The sequence below is a fragment of the Nothoprocta perdicaria genome, unplaced genomic scaffold (assembly GCF_003342845.1).
Source record: "Nothoprocta perdicaria isolate Ctin4 unplaced genomic scaffold, notPer1 scaffold_5, whole genome shotgun sequence".
Lineage (NCBI taxonomy): Eukaryota > Metazoa > Chordata > Aves > Tinamiformes > Tinamidae > Nothoprocta > Nothoprocta perdicaria.
This window is the reverse complement of record NW_020455754.1, coordinates 5,475,417-5,489,970: the sequence shown is the minus strand read 5'-3', so window position 1 is coordinate 5,489,970 and position 14,554 is coordinate 5,475,417. Positions and strand designations below refer to the sequence as shown.

The window sequence follows — 14,554 nt, the reverse complement described above, 5'->3', positions numbered from 1 at the left end:
CAATCAAGAAATTAAATGATTCACCTCACTTTTCCTTCTCTTTGTGTTGTAAGAAAAATGACTGTAGGCTTAGAAAACATTGATAAGGCTATAAAGACAAATTGGACAAACAAGGAAGTGGAGAGGGCATTTATTCTTCTAAAATATTACCTCTGTGATCGACACCAATGCATTAACAAGTCTGAATTTCTGAGGGTCAGATGTGCACAGGGTGATAGATGTGAGAGTCTGTCAGGCCCTGGGACTGCTCAGGATCTCCACGCGTGTCCTCTGGGGCAGGTGGGATGCAGTGGGGACAGCAGGGCAGCACATGGAGCTGGACCAACTGCATTTCACTAATACATTTTAGATGTCTGAAGGTCTATCTTCATAACAGGCACTGGCAAGTCACGATTTCTTCACTGCTTCCTTGACTTGAGGGTACAAGGCTGAACCTGCAACTATTTCCATTCGTGGAGAGAATGATAAAATAATAGTTCATAGGAGCAGCCCTAAATACCTGTGCTTGAGTCTGACCCTTTTAGTGCTCTTTTCTGGAAGGAGAAAAAGAAAAAAAAAAAAGAAAGAAAAAAAGAAAAAAAGAAAACCACTTTTCCTAGCATGCAGTCTAATGGTCTTTGAGACCAGCCTGGTGATTTGGAAGCTGCTCTGGCTTTAGACCGAGCTGGGGCAGGGAGGCAGCCGCAGGGCTCTGCAGCATTACACGTGTGAACAGCGGCAGAGCAGGCAGCTGCGGAGCACAAAAGCATCTGCCGCTCTCACGGCAGAGACGTTATTGAATATCCCTGAGTCTGCCAAGCCCTGCGCTCGAGATGATGCCTTTCTGCTCCCCAGCACAGGAATCCATATGTCCCTATCTATCTATCACCAAGCAAGCGTCCAGCTCAGCCAGATTTATTAGTAACACTTAGCTCTGATATTGTTCTACCTCTCTTCCAAGGCACAAGAGTTCAATACTTCCTCCGGAATGTGCCAGTCTTCGTCTGGCAGCTGCTTCCTCATCGACACGAAGCAGAAAGGGATCATCCGATCTGATGCTCAGTAGGAACCCTGGAACACATGAGAAGCAGCTCTGGGGGACAGAAGACAGCTCTGTCAGTGAGAAGGCTGCCCTACTTTCATAGACTTATATAGCTTCATAAAGCAACTCCCATGCCTTAGTGAATATATGAACTCCCATGTCAGGCTTTTCCCATTTTCCAGCCTAATTTGGTGACTTATCCCATTACATACTTTCACACAAAACCTATCAGTGAATACAGTATGGAAACTGTATTGGTGACTACTTCAGCTTCTTCTCTTTGAGTTCACATTTTGCCCTTGGTGCCATCAGACAATAAGTTCTGCAGAGGAGGTTTTGGCAAGTCTGTGCCCAGCTAATGTCGCTCAGTGCAGACCTTAAGAGCTTTACTACAAAAGCCAGCAATCAGAGCTAAGTCCAACTGAAATTGCGCCAAAGTCCACAAAAATTTTATTCATGTCTTATCCGTAAGTAGAGTTTACTTTAAAACTAAGTCACAGTTAGAATGGAATAAATCAGCGTGTTCTGAAAAAAAACATCTTAACTGCAAATGGCAAAAAGGTTATATAAACCAAAGGAACATTTACATTAGGAGAGAGATTCAAAAAAAAAAAAATACAATAAGCCATTGTTAGTTACAAATCATCTTGGAAAGTAAATGCCAGTCACAGAATCTAATAGCACAGCCATACCAGGGCCTTATTCCCTGATACAATACCCAGAATACCTCCAAGCCTGGAACATTTGCCTTCAGCCTATTAATCTATCCTGACAATTCAAAGAATGACTCTTCAAACGGGTCCAAATAATTGTGTTACTCCCTAGTAAACTACAATAGGACATTGCATCAGGGAGGCTACAGCTGTAGTCTAGAAGTCTTTTAACCCTTAAAACTGGGCTAGAAATAATCTTAACTTAACAGACTTAGTGCAAAGCTAGATGTTGTGGTTGTAACTCTATTGCCAGCAGCTAGAGAGTGGGCCCCAGCTCCCTGTACCACTCTGCCTTCCATATGGAGACCAATGTGACAGAAAACAAACCACCACTGAAATCTTTGCTCTCATATATAGGCCAAAACATGACTATTAAGCAGAAGCTCTTTTCTATTTTGCTCTATATTTTGCTAAAATTGGTCCCAGGCCCTCCTCTGCATCCTTTTCCCTCTCATGTGTCTTTAGAAATGAGGCTGCTGCAGAGATTTATCAGGGCTGTCCCACACTATAGGTATGATTTCTGCTCAGCTCCCATGAGGCACCAGACCTGGAGCTATTCACCTGCATTAATAAATCAAGGATTTTTGTGAGTGGAATTTTCTGCTCTCTGTGACCCTGGGTAGAGCCCAGAAAAGCACTCTTATTGAGAGCAGGCCATCCACCTTCTTTAGGTATTGCCACGTGGAAGAGCTGCACCATGGCCTCAGGGTGACTGTTTCCCTGCACTGACTATAGAAAAGGAACCCAGATGATGAGACTGCATGGAGACATTAAGTATTAAACAAGACTAATTTGGCCATGGAGACTATAAGGAGAAGTGCCTGGGAGCTCCAAGGGGAGACCACGTTCCTCTCAAGACAAGGGTCAACACAGAGAGAGCAGAAAAATGGTTTACCCACGTGTCTGGTGGAGCAGGACATCACTAGAAGAATGAGTCTCTGCAGCACAGGAGGTACCGTGCAAGGGGTGAAAGAATGTGGCATTGAAATAAGACAGAGAAACGTTGCCAAGTGAGTTTATTGAATAAAAACTGTTTCAGGACATGGGAGGAAACAAGACAAGCTGAAGGAAACTTCTTAGGGAAGATCAGCCTGTTGGGAGTCACACAGAAGGCAGATTTTCTTCCTGAGCCGGACTCCAGTGCACTTCACTGTACTGAATGCTCAGCTCTTTGAGCATTCACTCAAAGAACTGAGTGCGAGGGCCTTGTTGCTCTCCCTGGGGAGAGAAAGAGAAGTGATGGGTGAGACAAAGAGCAAATTGAGCACAAAAGCCCTGTTCCTCATTCCATTAGCACAAGAAATGTTGACTTAAAGTTGTTTCAGGATGAAGAGTCTCAAAAATCTCAGCTACATTCTTTCATTATTATCACTAAAGGAAAGATAAAAGATTTCACACACCACCCAGAGTCCAGCTGCTCCATGAAATTTTTCCCATGCACTGATGTGCTTCTGGAAAAATAAATGTGTACCGATGCACATGAGTAAAATTGCTTTGAAGTTAAAACCAGGAAGCCATGTGTAGATCAAAAATAGCTCCTTCATACCTTCCTTTAAAAACAACCCATCTCCTTGCACAATTTATGGTACACCAGAAACATCCAGCATATGATCACAACCAGTCAGTCAAAACCACACTAAGGAAAGAAGCCTGCAGTTTCAGCAGATACAGGATATTACCAAGGAAAAGAAGGACTTATTTCTATACGTACAGGAAGGCATTGCAGAAGAGACATCTGTTTCCATATGTTTGGCCATCAGAGCCACAGTGTGGTAGATATTCCATAGTGCAAATAGGAGAGGGTTCCTGGAAGTCGCTACAATAGTCCTACAGACAGAAAAATGACAGAGATTTTGTGGCCTGCCTGAGAGCAATGTCAGTTCCCAGCAAGAGGAATGATACCACCCCAAAGACAAGACTCCGCCCGTGAGATCATGATAAGAATTGACTCCCAAAATTTCTTCCTGGTGGCAGGTATGATCTCACACTATTCTGCTCACTACCACACTCTTCCTTGTGCTGTTATGGAGCGACAGGATGGATGGTAGCTGACCGGCCACAACCAGAGGAAATTCCCAGGTGATCTCCTCAAGTCTGAACATAGTCCCCCCCAATTCGTAATGCAGAGCAGGCTGTAACAGACATGACCCCTGGTTTGCATTTTTTCTCACTCACTTTTACAGCATCTTTTGCACATTTTCCATCACTTCTTTTACCAATGTTGGTCCGATGAGCTCTGGAGGAAAAAAGATGCTGCTGTTAGTGTTGGTCTTGCCAGCTAGTGACTAACTCACCATTACAACCACTGTATGAGAGCACAGCCTAACTTGCATGCATCATACAAATGATTTTCAGACAAATCAGTTTAGCATCATCTGTGCCATGTTAGTGTGCAGTGTAATGGGCTGGGGCTGTGTCTTTGGGACAAGTGGTCCTGCCAGCTGATGTACACCCCATTGCAGAACTCAGAGCACTGGCCCATCTCAAACACCAGGCTAGGAAGCTGGGAAACAAGGCAGGCTGAAGGGACAGAAAGGGGACTCAGTGGCATTTGGCTCCCCAACCAACACAGTGCTTCAGACGCAGGCTTTGGCATACCGCTTGGCATTTGTGGGAGCCCATCCAACCTCATCAACCAGCCGCAGCCAATGTCCCGGGAGAAGGTGCCTACTTACAGATTGTGGGAGCACAGCATACACTCGCTGGCATAAGTGACACCATCAGTCCCGCAGACGGGTCTGTAGATCATGGTGCAGAGCATCAGATTCCTGCCATCATCCGTGGTGATGGAGCGGTACTTGCTGCAGTTGAGCTGGGAAGCAAACACAGCAAAACTCTGGTTCAGCCTCTGCTCTGCAAAACAGCACCCAGATGCCACCCCCCAGCTCATGTCCTTTGGGATCTGCCATAGGATAAATTAAGGTCATATATTAACTCGTTCTCCCATTGAGACCTGAGCAGAAGTAACAGGGCAATTTCCTTTCAGAGCCTTCAGCTGGAGAAGGCTGAAACGAGGTTGACGGGACATATCTCTCCCTCCACTTTGTATTTATTGTGCTGCCCTATACCTCACCGAGCCTGCCATGATATTGCAAAACGCAGCTCAGCAGCAATCTGCAAATCAACACGGAACGATTTATCCCCTGCCTACAAGGGAGCTGACCATGACCAAGACGTTTTTCACGGCCCACAAGAGTTGGGGGTGGGATGCGCCGACAGGCCTTTTGTTCCAATGGGCTGGCTCTGGCTGCCAAAATCCACCAGGAGAGCTGACGGCAGCTGAGGCTGATTCACACTGGTTGAAGAACCAGCATTTTAGCACCCCTAGTTTCTCCAGTGTGAGCTCTTCTTACTGATTTATGTGTCTCACCCGGTCGGAGCACAGGGTGTACTGGGGAAACAAAGGATGACATTTCATACTCTGTTTGTATAGAAATGAAATATCTGACTCGAGATGTTGACTCTTTGAAACACATGCTAATGAGACAGCTTTGTTTTGCTGTTTCCCAGTGGGTGTGAATCGTTTAGAGCTGGTCAAATATGGTTAATTTGGTATTTTTACAAGATTCATTGTTGGTATACGTTAGATTATGTTGCATTCGCAAGAAAAACAGAGAGGGTTTTGAATCCCCTCAGACATTAGGAATCAACATTCCAAACACACACACACTGATTTTCTAATCTTTGCAAAACATCCCTTTATAAAACTTAAGTCTCCAGAAAGGAGAAAGTACAGAGGCACCCTGGGGTCCTCTGTGTCCCCTTCCCATATTGCCAAAGCAGACAGCTAAGTTCCTCCTGCCACTGTGATAGACTGCTGTGGGAAAGGGATTTTTTTCCATTGTGCCTTAAATCATTTGTTACCCATCTCATAACTCATTCCTCACCTGTCCTCCTTCCTTTCTTCTTAAGACTCCAGGCAGGAAGTGCACAGTGTTCCTGCTATTAGGGGGCAGGTATTCACCCGTGCAAGGAAGGGCAGGGTGAGCTGTGTGACCTGGTGAAGGCCAGGCTGTCCAAACTAGCCAACACTTACTCAATCTATGCACTCAGCATCACCTAAAGCTCCCTTTTTTTTCCCCTTCCCCCCCTTTTTCTTTCTTTTTTCTTCTTTCCCCTTCCCCCCCTTTTTCTTTCTTTTTTTCTTCTTTCCCCTTCCCCCCCTTTTTCTTTCTTTTTTTCTTCTTTCCCCTTCCCCCCTTTTTCTTTCTTTTTTCCCCCCCTTTTTCTTTCTTTTCTTTTTTTCCCCCCCTTTTTCCTTTTTTTTTTTTTTTTTTTTTTTTTTCCCCTTTAAGTTTCACTTACTGGAGGAACCTCCTCAATGCATTTTCCATCATGCTTTTTGCCTACTTTGGTTCCCCGTTCCCTAGAAAAGAGAGAGAGAGAAGGGGCAGAGGGTAAGAAATCTCAGTGATGGACTCGCCCCGCTCTTAGTCCCAGCAGCAACTACGAAGATCATCCTGCAGAGGATCTCCAGGGCTTACAGGTTGTGGGCACACAAGGCACAGTCATTGCCGTAGGTGACGCCGTCCGTCCCACAGACCTCCTGCAGGATGAAGGGGCAGGCAGTGATTGCCTCTCCGGATTTGGTAGTCCCAGTCAGGTATCTGCTGCAGTCAACCTGGGGGGATAAAACAGAGAGCCAAGTCAGCCGCCGTGATACAAAAACACATCTCAGCTGCAGTCTGCCTGCTCTATTCTTCCAGACTTTAAAAGCTTCTGCTCGAGAAAAAAAACAGGGTTGTATTTTAATTTTAGGCTTCCTTTAGAAATGCAGTAAGTGATTTTAGTGGGCTTTGGTATTGTTTGCTGACAGAGGAAAGAAAAGCAGCATTGACAAAAATGATCATTTTCCCAGGCAAGCATCTATGCAATTTTGCGTGTCCTAAAGAAAATTAGCTAGGTTTTAAAACAAACATTTTGCCCAAGGAATTGGATTTAAAGGTTTTACGTTGAGTCTAGTTTGACATAGAATTAACTAAATCTGAGATTCAGTTTCAGTATTTTCGAAATAGCAGCAAGGACCATTTCATCCGATTTTGCTGTAAAAAGCTTTACAATATAGAAAAAGTGCCACTTCAAATATCGGAGGATAAACAGGCAGTGGAAGTCAGTTTATAACAGCTAAGCATCTGACCCTTCACTGTCATTTCGCATAGTTTCCCCAGTGCAGTGTCTCTTATCACCCAAATTTCTCACACGGTCCAAGGACAAATTAAAACAAAGATAACAGTGTCTTTATTATTCAAATCATATTGCATTCCCTCCGGGTGCATGAATTTATTTTCTGTGCTTTAGCGCTGTTCTGCGTATGCAGAATAAATGCATAGAGATATTATCAGCATGTATTGTTGCTGCGGATGTTTATAAAGCTATTTCTGTATCTGAAACTAGGAGCAGAGGTTTCATGGCTATCTGGAGCACGAGGGTTACTGCAATGCAAATCCTAAAACTGAGGGAATGCACTGATATCTAACAGGGTCTTCTGCCTTCTTTTCCTATCATCCTAAAATAGGCTGCCCTATTCTTGGGCTGCTTCTAACAATTTGTGTTCAGAGCTCTGCAGCACTGGGACAGTTTGTTTCTGAAGTGCTGGGCTCTTGTTGTTCCCTCTCGCCTCGATGTACATGCAGTACGTTGGCAGCAGCTGCTAGGGGACAATGCAGCGCCAGCACGGGGCTGTGCAGCAGCACTCCATGCGTTTGGGAAGACAGAGAGCTCGGCAAAGTCAGCCCCAGTGCTTCTGGAGGCTGTAAAGAGAGCAGACTATCACCCTTGTTTTACATCTATTTGGACTTACTGGGAGAGATTTAGTCTTGCATCTTCCATCATGGCTCTTCTTAACATCAGTTCCATGGTCCCTGGAAAGGCAGAGGTTGGTGTTAGCACACTCACCAAGCAAGCCTCAGGACACACAGCCATCATAAAAACTAGGCCTAATTCATGATCTATGTAAATGACACAGGAAGCATCCACTGCCTAGATAGCTACCTGCTCCCTGTCCTTAGCAAGGTAGTAACAGATATATTGGGTGTCCTCACACTGTGCAGGTAGCAGTCCTATTCACCATTCCACTGCCCAGCCCTCACAGGATGCATGGGTTGACATTCGGCTCTTGCATAGCTCCCCTCACGTGCACAAAAAGATGGTCAGGGGACAAAATCAAGGCAGTGGGTCTTTAGGAGATTGACAGATGAATAGAAATACATTTGTAGGCACACTGATATTAAGAGAAGGGCTGTCTGGAGCACTAGCCATGGCTAGTCACTCCAAAGGGAAGTCCTGTGTGTAGTACTTACAGGTTATGGGCACAGATGCCACACTCATTGTCATAAGAAAATCCATCAGAGCCACAGACTGGGAGGAGAATCTTCGGACAGGCTATCCGGGCTCTGCCATCCTTAGTTGCTTTTGATGGATATTGACTGCAGTCAAGCTACAAAAGCAAAAACATCATCGCTGAAGGAGTATGTCTTTTCTGAGACAAAACCTCACAATCTCCTGTTTTTCTAGATGTCTTTTATACTTGGATCTCAAGACAACTTTGATGTTACATTTCAGCTCTTTCAAAACCAGCCTGAATCAGCTTTACATGAACCCCGTCATGCACACAAAGAACTGTACAGTGCTGCATAATCTGAGACATCCAAGCAGCTAGGTAAATCCCAAAAGCTGCCCCACTTTACTTCTGACTACACCTGAGCGAGAGCATTTGCAATGTAGGTCAGAAAACTGAAAAGTACAATCTCATGACATCCTGTACTATAGAAATCAAAAACAAAGAAACAATGACCAAGAACCAAATAAAAGTGAAGCAAAATGGATTTTGCTGATAATGCAATTGAAGATCATCCTCAAAGACATGCAATCAAACAGACCAGCTTCCACATTTACATTCTGGCATCTCTGGGACCTCTCGGTGACTGTGCCTGGAGCAAAACTTCAGGTGTGCTCTGTACACCAGAATATACCCCCACTCCAAAGGCTGGCGTAGGCGTGAATTTGTAACGCAGACTCTGTGCCTAGCACAGCGGCTCACATGCAGCCCATCTGCCATGGCTGTGTAGGCAAGGCAGGCCCAGATGACACCTGCCTCAAGACAGATGGGATTTGTAGGCGTCCTGAGCACAGGGGGTTCACAGGGCTTAGTGGACATGTGGAGAAAGCCAGGCTTCAGGCCAGCTCACTTTCAGAGTAGAGGTAGCCTCAGGGAATCTTTCGGTTAATATAGGCAAAAGGATAAATATGCATTATATTGTACTCACTTCAGGAGAAGGAACAGTCTGTTTGCAATTTCCAGCATGCTTTTTGCCAACGTGGGATCTGTGCTTTCTGGAAGAAGACAGTGAAGTTGAAGAACTTAATGCTTAATCTCCTGGTCACATTCAGATGCACAAGGAATCAGATCTAGCAGATACCTGACAAATTAAGGTTTCAACCTCTACAGAAGTGTATGAAAATAACTACATTAGTCTACTTGTTAACAAGCTTGTCGTATCTTCTAAAACCATATAATTTAAGGTGAGATTCTAGACTGTTCCTTCATCTGCTTAGGTACTGGCCAGTTGACAGACTAATCCAGAGCACTGCCATCGGATTCTTCCAACTTTCCTCCCTCATGAGCACAAAAAGGAAAGCAGAAGAAAATTCAAGCTAGACCCCCAAATAAGTTTCTAAGAGGCTTGAAGGAATAAGCATAAGAAGTATGAAAGGACTGTTACCAGCACTTAGAGCTGCTAGTAACTTAGAAGGAATGTTCTGTGTACAGCACTTACCCATTATGGGCACATATCTCACACTCATTAGCATATGTAGAACCATCTGTGCCACAAACTGGATCCAGGATCCTGGGACAGGATACTAATGTTTCACCATCTTCAGTGACTTGTGTTGGGTACTGGCTGCAATCAATCTATCAAAATAAAGAAAATTGCATCCCATAGAGCCATTATTACATGAGAAAAGTCTATGCAAAACCTCTGTTCTGTATCCCAGCCTGCATAGTTTCTGCAACAGGTCAACGCCATGATACTCGAGCTAAAATTTCTATGAGAAATGGATTTTCTGAATGGATATCCTAGTTATCTAGGAGTGGAGAGAAAGGACCCATCTTTGAGAAAGGAAGGTTCAGATAAAAGGAACATACAAAACTTCAGGCCCGTTCTCATCAACAAAATTCTCTCAAGTTTGGTGGGAATTATTTTCCACCAGCTAGAATTTCCCCTAGTAGTGTTGTATTTTTGTATTTTGGGCTGTTTTTTTCTCCTTTTCTCCTGTGCTGTGATTTCATATAGTTATGCAATGAGATTTGAAAGGATGAAAAAGAAATGGTTATCTATCAGTTGGGAAATAGAGTTTCTAAATCCCCCGTTTTTTGTTCTGATATATATAAGCTTTTCTTCCTGAAGCACCAGGCTGTTCTGCCTCATGTAGAACTAATTATAAATATACAATAAGCTAGACCCTATAAATATGTATGCTTAGTGCTCTTATGAGTTTCACTATGCCTGCGAAAAACTAGCATGGGATTTCTGTGTCCCCATTGCAAAGGGTGGAGAAACTTGTGATGTTCTGGAATAAAACAGCCAGCCTACACAACATACTGGAAAACCCAGCACCCCACGAGCTGAACACACTGGTCTCTTGGGGCTCCCTTTTTCCTGGGCACAAAAGCCAACTCAGTATGAAGGGAAGCAGACTCTGCAGCACTGGTCATTACAGCTTCTCATTTCATAGCAAATGTTTCCTTTGTCCTTTCGGTGGGTTTTGAGTGGAGTGACCCTTTCTTCTAGGTCAAGAAGAATGCAAAATCCATGCTTACTTGCGGAAAGCCAGCTCCAAGGCTGGGCTCCCTGTAGGCCTGTCATACGGCACTTCTACAATCTCCTAGTCAGAGTCAGGGAAGTCAGTGGCCTTCTCTCTACTAACAGCAGTAAGAGGTGAATTTTTGCTTTTATTGCACTTACCGGGGTAGTCTCTTCCTCGCAAGGCCCATCATGCTTTTTACTGATGTTAGCTTGATGTTCTCTGGGGGAAAAAAGAAAAAAAAAGGAAAAGGAAAAGAGAGATGCTCTGGTTAGGGAGCTCTGACCATCACTTTTTACATTATAGTCTAGACTCAGGGACAAGAAAGCAGGTCCTACCCACTGTATGGGATGACATAACTGTGTGAGTTCAATCTGAATAACCCAGAGGATGGTAGCAGTCACTCTTTGAGCAGCAAACACGGTATTTCCTTATCCTGCAGTATTATGGATACTATTCTAATGGGTTCCTGGCTCTTCTCTGTGTCATCCTCTGGCTCTTTCACGATTCCACACATGAGCACAGAGGTTCAGAAAGAAGCCTCAGGCTGGCTGAGAAAATTGCAAACAGATAGTTCCAAAGAGACCTACTGAGAACCCAGACTGAAGAAAGACTCGTGTTTTAAAGGAATACTTCAAAGAGCCTTAAATACACCTAATTGTCCAGAAAGGAGGTGCTATGCATACTACTTACACATTGTAGGCACAGATCTCGCATTCATTGCTGTAAGTGGAGCTGTCAGAGCCACAGACTGGTTTCATTATCCTTGGACAGGCTACAAGGACTTGGTCACCTTTTGTCATACTATGGTATCTACTGCAGTCAATCTGTAAAAAATAACAGTAAGAGAACAAAATTCACCTTTATATAAAGAAATAAGGATCCTTTATTGGATTTTTACTTTATCCTGGCCTTTGGGGCTCCAAAATCTGTGGGAATTCTCTCTTACTGAAGAAAAGGACATAGTAAGAACTGCTCATTCTGACTTTACGAGGCTCTTGATGAGGTACTACTGCAACTAACTGGGCTGTAAGATCCAGTCTTCAGCCAACATGCCATTTCCATTTTATTCCTGAGTCCAGAAACTAGGAGTCTGTACTAGAAAACTAGAGAGACCTAGTACTATATGGCACATAAAACCTTCAGAAACTTGGCTACGATCAGTTTTTATATTCCTTTTGGACTGCACTCCTCTTACTTGGCGGCTAGACTCTTCTGCAGCCAACAGGCATTTTCCATGGACATCAGCTGTTCAAATCTTACTTTAAGATTTTATGTTCCTATTGCACTTACCCGAATAGGTTTCTGCTCACATTCTCCATCATGCTGTTTGCCAACATGGGCTCTGTGTTCCCTGGAAGAAGACAACTTGTATCAGGGACTGTTAAGAGCAGCTATCACTTCCAGAGCAGAGGTGTCAATGCCCAGGTGCTCACTCCTATGCTCCTCCATGCCTTTTGGCAATGTAGCTGCCACTCTTGTCTCTAATCAACTGTCCTGCTTCCAGTGGGCCAGATTTGCTCTTGTGCAGAAGGGATCAGCCTGTTCCTCCTGCAGCCCCATTGCTGCCACCCAGCACGACAGCCCTGGGAAGCAGAGACCTAAGTGCTGTGGCTGCTCAGGGCAAACCTGCTCCCAAGGGACTTCAGGAAGCCTATGAAGAAATGCTGATATTTCAAGGACGGCCGTGTTTCGAGGTCCCACCACGGCGCAGCGCTGCCCGCTCGCTGCGTACTCACCTGTTGTGGAGGCAGATGCCGCATTCGTTGCTGTAGGTGATGTCGTCGGTGCCGCACACGGGCGCGTAGTTCCTGGGGCAGGCTACCCAGGCGATGCCATCCTTGGTGGTGCCTTTGGGGTACTGGCTGCAGTCGACCTGCGCGGGTGGCACGTGGCCATCAGCGCAGGCTGCAGCACCCACGGTCACCCCTTCCCTGGGCCAGCTCCCCCAGAAACAGCCCGTGCAGCTCCAGCTAGAGACACAGTCCCACAGCCCTCCCAGCAGCTGGGAGGAACAAACCTCCCCTGCAAAATTCCTAACGAGGCTTCCTCACAGGGCAATGTGGGGCATGGAGCAAGGCTGGCTAAGGGGGAGGCACCAGCCTAACGAAGGTGCTGGGTAATTGGGAGCCTGGCCTTTCCCCGGAGCCCCCGAGCACCCAAGCTCAGAGGATTCCCAGGCATGCAGCAGTCTCCAGGGAGCAGCCGGAGTCTCTGCGTTCATAACTGCGTGGGCACAACCTGCAGACAAATCTATTGCACAGTCCCTGCTGTTTTCGTCGCTAAGTAGATGTACGTAAAGCCTGTTCAAGGGACAATTCTATTAGTATCACTGTATAGAAAAAATACCTGCATTGTGGTCTTTGATGCTATCAGGCATCACCTTAGGTTAATTTCCCTCTCGAGGCAGTAACCTACTGCTTTTGACTGCAGGAGTAGATAGAACTGTTATATCTAAGAATTAACATAATAGAATTGTCTAATTACTAATTGCTTTCTTCTATTTATTGAGCTGAAAACAGTGTAAAAGTGATAGGTGTTCTATTTCCTCATGAAATTGGCAGTATTTTCCAGTCATGCACCAGCAAATATTGTTCAAACAGCCAAGCTTTCATTAGATTTAATCTACATTTTCATCAGGTGGTTAACATATAATTGCTATTTTACCAGAGAATAGGAATAGAGCAGAATAAAAGGAAAGATCCGTAACTCACCTCAACTCCAAAGACAGTATCTGAAAAAAGAAAAGACAAAATAAAATACAGAGATCACATATGTGAATACCAAAATCCGGTGAATACTGACTTATTGCATTTAGGAAAATATGAAGTTTTGCATCATGCCAGTAGATGATCATAGGGTGTATTAATACAGTTTTATTGTACTTATGAGGGGAGACAAAATAGGAGAACCCATAAGTTAATCAATTTCTAAGAAGCTATAGGGAAATGATACAGATAATTTAAATTGTGCATTTTTATAGCTCAAAGTTTTCTAAATGAGTTTATATCTGACATTGAGCAGTCAGAGGACGTGCATAGTTAAGATGACTGTTGACCGCTGAAAGGGTCCATCTCCAGCCACGTGCTTCTCAACTTCATGGAAAAACACTGCAATCTTTCAGTTAAAGTTCACATTTTCATTACTTACCCAGAAAAAAAAAAAGGTAACATTTATTTTGTCTTTATATCTAATACTTCCATATATAAATTCCTGTCCTATATTAGAACTACTCCTTCAATCCTTTGCCTTCTCAAGAAGATGAGAACAGTTGTCTGTATAAGGCTTGCTGAAATTGCGGTCTAATTTTCTGCTATGCTTTCTCAGGCAGAATATTTCTTCTTAGAATTAGATTCTCCCCCGTTTTATGGGACTCAAACACTTTACTAGGAACCTGTCCCTGGCGCAGCTGCAGAGATGAGAGCAGCATCACGGGAATTACTCACCTAAGAAGCAGCACAGGGCAAGAGCCACCTGCACAAAGCTTCCCATGAGCTTCATGGTTCACAGCAGTGCCGCGTCCGCGCAGGCTGCGAGCGTGCCGTGTAGGAGGCGAAGTTCACAAGGAGGAGTATATAATACCCTATACTATCAAATGGTCCCACCTTATTATGTAAGGCTCCAAACTTGTCATCAGCTCTGAAAGCCAGACTATATTTACCCAGATCGGGATTTCTGGCTAATGATTGACACAGGAGTAAATGCCAGGAAGGGGCCTTCGGTGCAGCCAGATGCTTGAGGGGAAGCAAAGGCAGGACCAGGTTGTCTTCCTCCTGGCTCTGCCTGCCCTGCCCTATGACCACAGTCCTCCTTGCCCAGCCATGGCACAGCCCAGGCTTATATTTATCCTGGGGCTTTCTGAACACAATTAGGTCTTTCTCCTCCTCTGTAGTTTTCCATTGAGTTCCCAGCTGATAGCTGAAAAACCTCATTATTAAACCTCACAGCATGATTTTTGCACTTTTCACCGCTGTATTTCATCCTGGTTTGAGTCCGGACACTTTCAGTCCACAAG

The 14,554-nt window shown here is 44.6% G+C and overlaps 1 protein-coding gene across 1 annotated transcript; it reads right to left on the bottom strand.

Annotated features, from left to right (window-relative positions):
- Positions 1 to 2,734: 2,734 nt before the first annotated feature.
- LOC112954440 (ovoinhibitor-like) lies at positions 2,735 to 14,132 on the bottom strand. Its single transcript, XM_026047628.1, has 16 exons — positions 13,986 to 14,132; positions 13,254 to 13,273; positions 12,279 to 12,415; positions 11,833 to 11,893; positions 11,233 to 11,366; positions 10,701 to 10,761; positions 9,510 to 9,646; positions 9,000 to 9,066; positions 8,034 to 8,170; positions 7,535 to 7,595; positions 6,219 to 6,355; positions 6,040 to 6,100; positions 4,410 to 4,546; positions 3,910 to 3,970; positions 3,446 to 3,561; positions 2,735 to 2,952 (listed from the first exon to the last, which is right to left on the bottom strand). The coding sequence occupies exons 1-16, from the start codon at positions 14,038 to 14,040 to the stop codon at positions 2,898 to 2,900; spliced, it is 1,437 nt and encodes a 478-aa protein (XP_025903413.1). The 5' UTR covers positions 14,041 to 14,132; the 3' UTR covers positions 2,735 to 2,897.
- Between the last annotated feature and the right edge of the window lie 422 nt (positions 14,133 to 14,554).

Bases quoted from the DNA above. Each gene is read 5' to 3' on its own strand.
- LOC112954440 (XM_026047628.1), bottom strand. From the start codon at position 14,040: ATGAAGCTCATGGGAAGCTTTGTGCAGGTGGCTCTTGCCCTGTGCTGC. The intron at 9,067-9,509 runs GTAAGTGCTGTA...GTCTTCTTCCAG, and splicing joins GAGATATGTGCCCATAATGG to AAAGCACAGATCCCACGTTG. The intron at 2,953-3,445 runs GTACGTATAGAA...TTCTCTCCCCAG, and splicing joins CTCTTCTGCAATGCCTTCCT to GGAGAGCAACAAGGCCCTCG.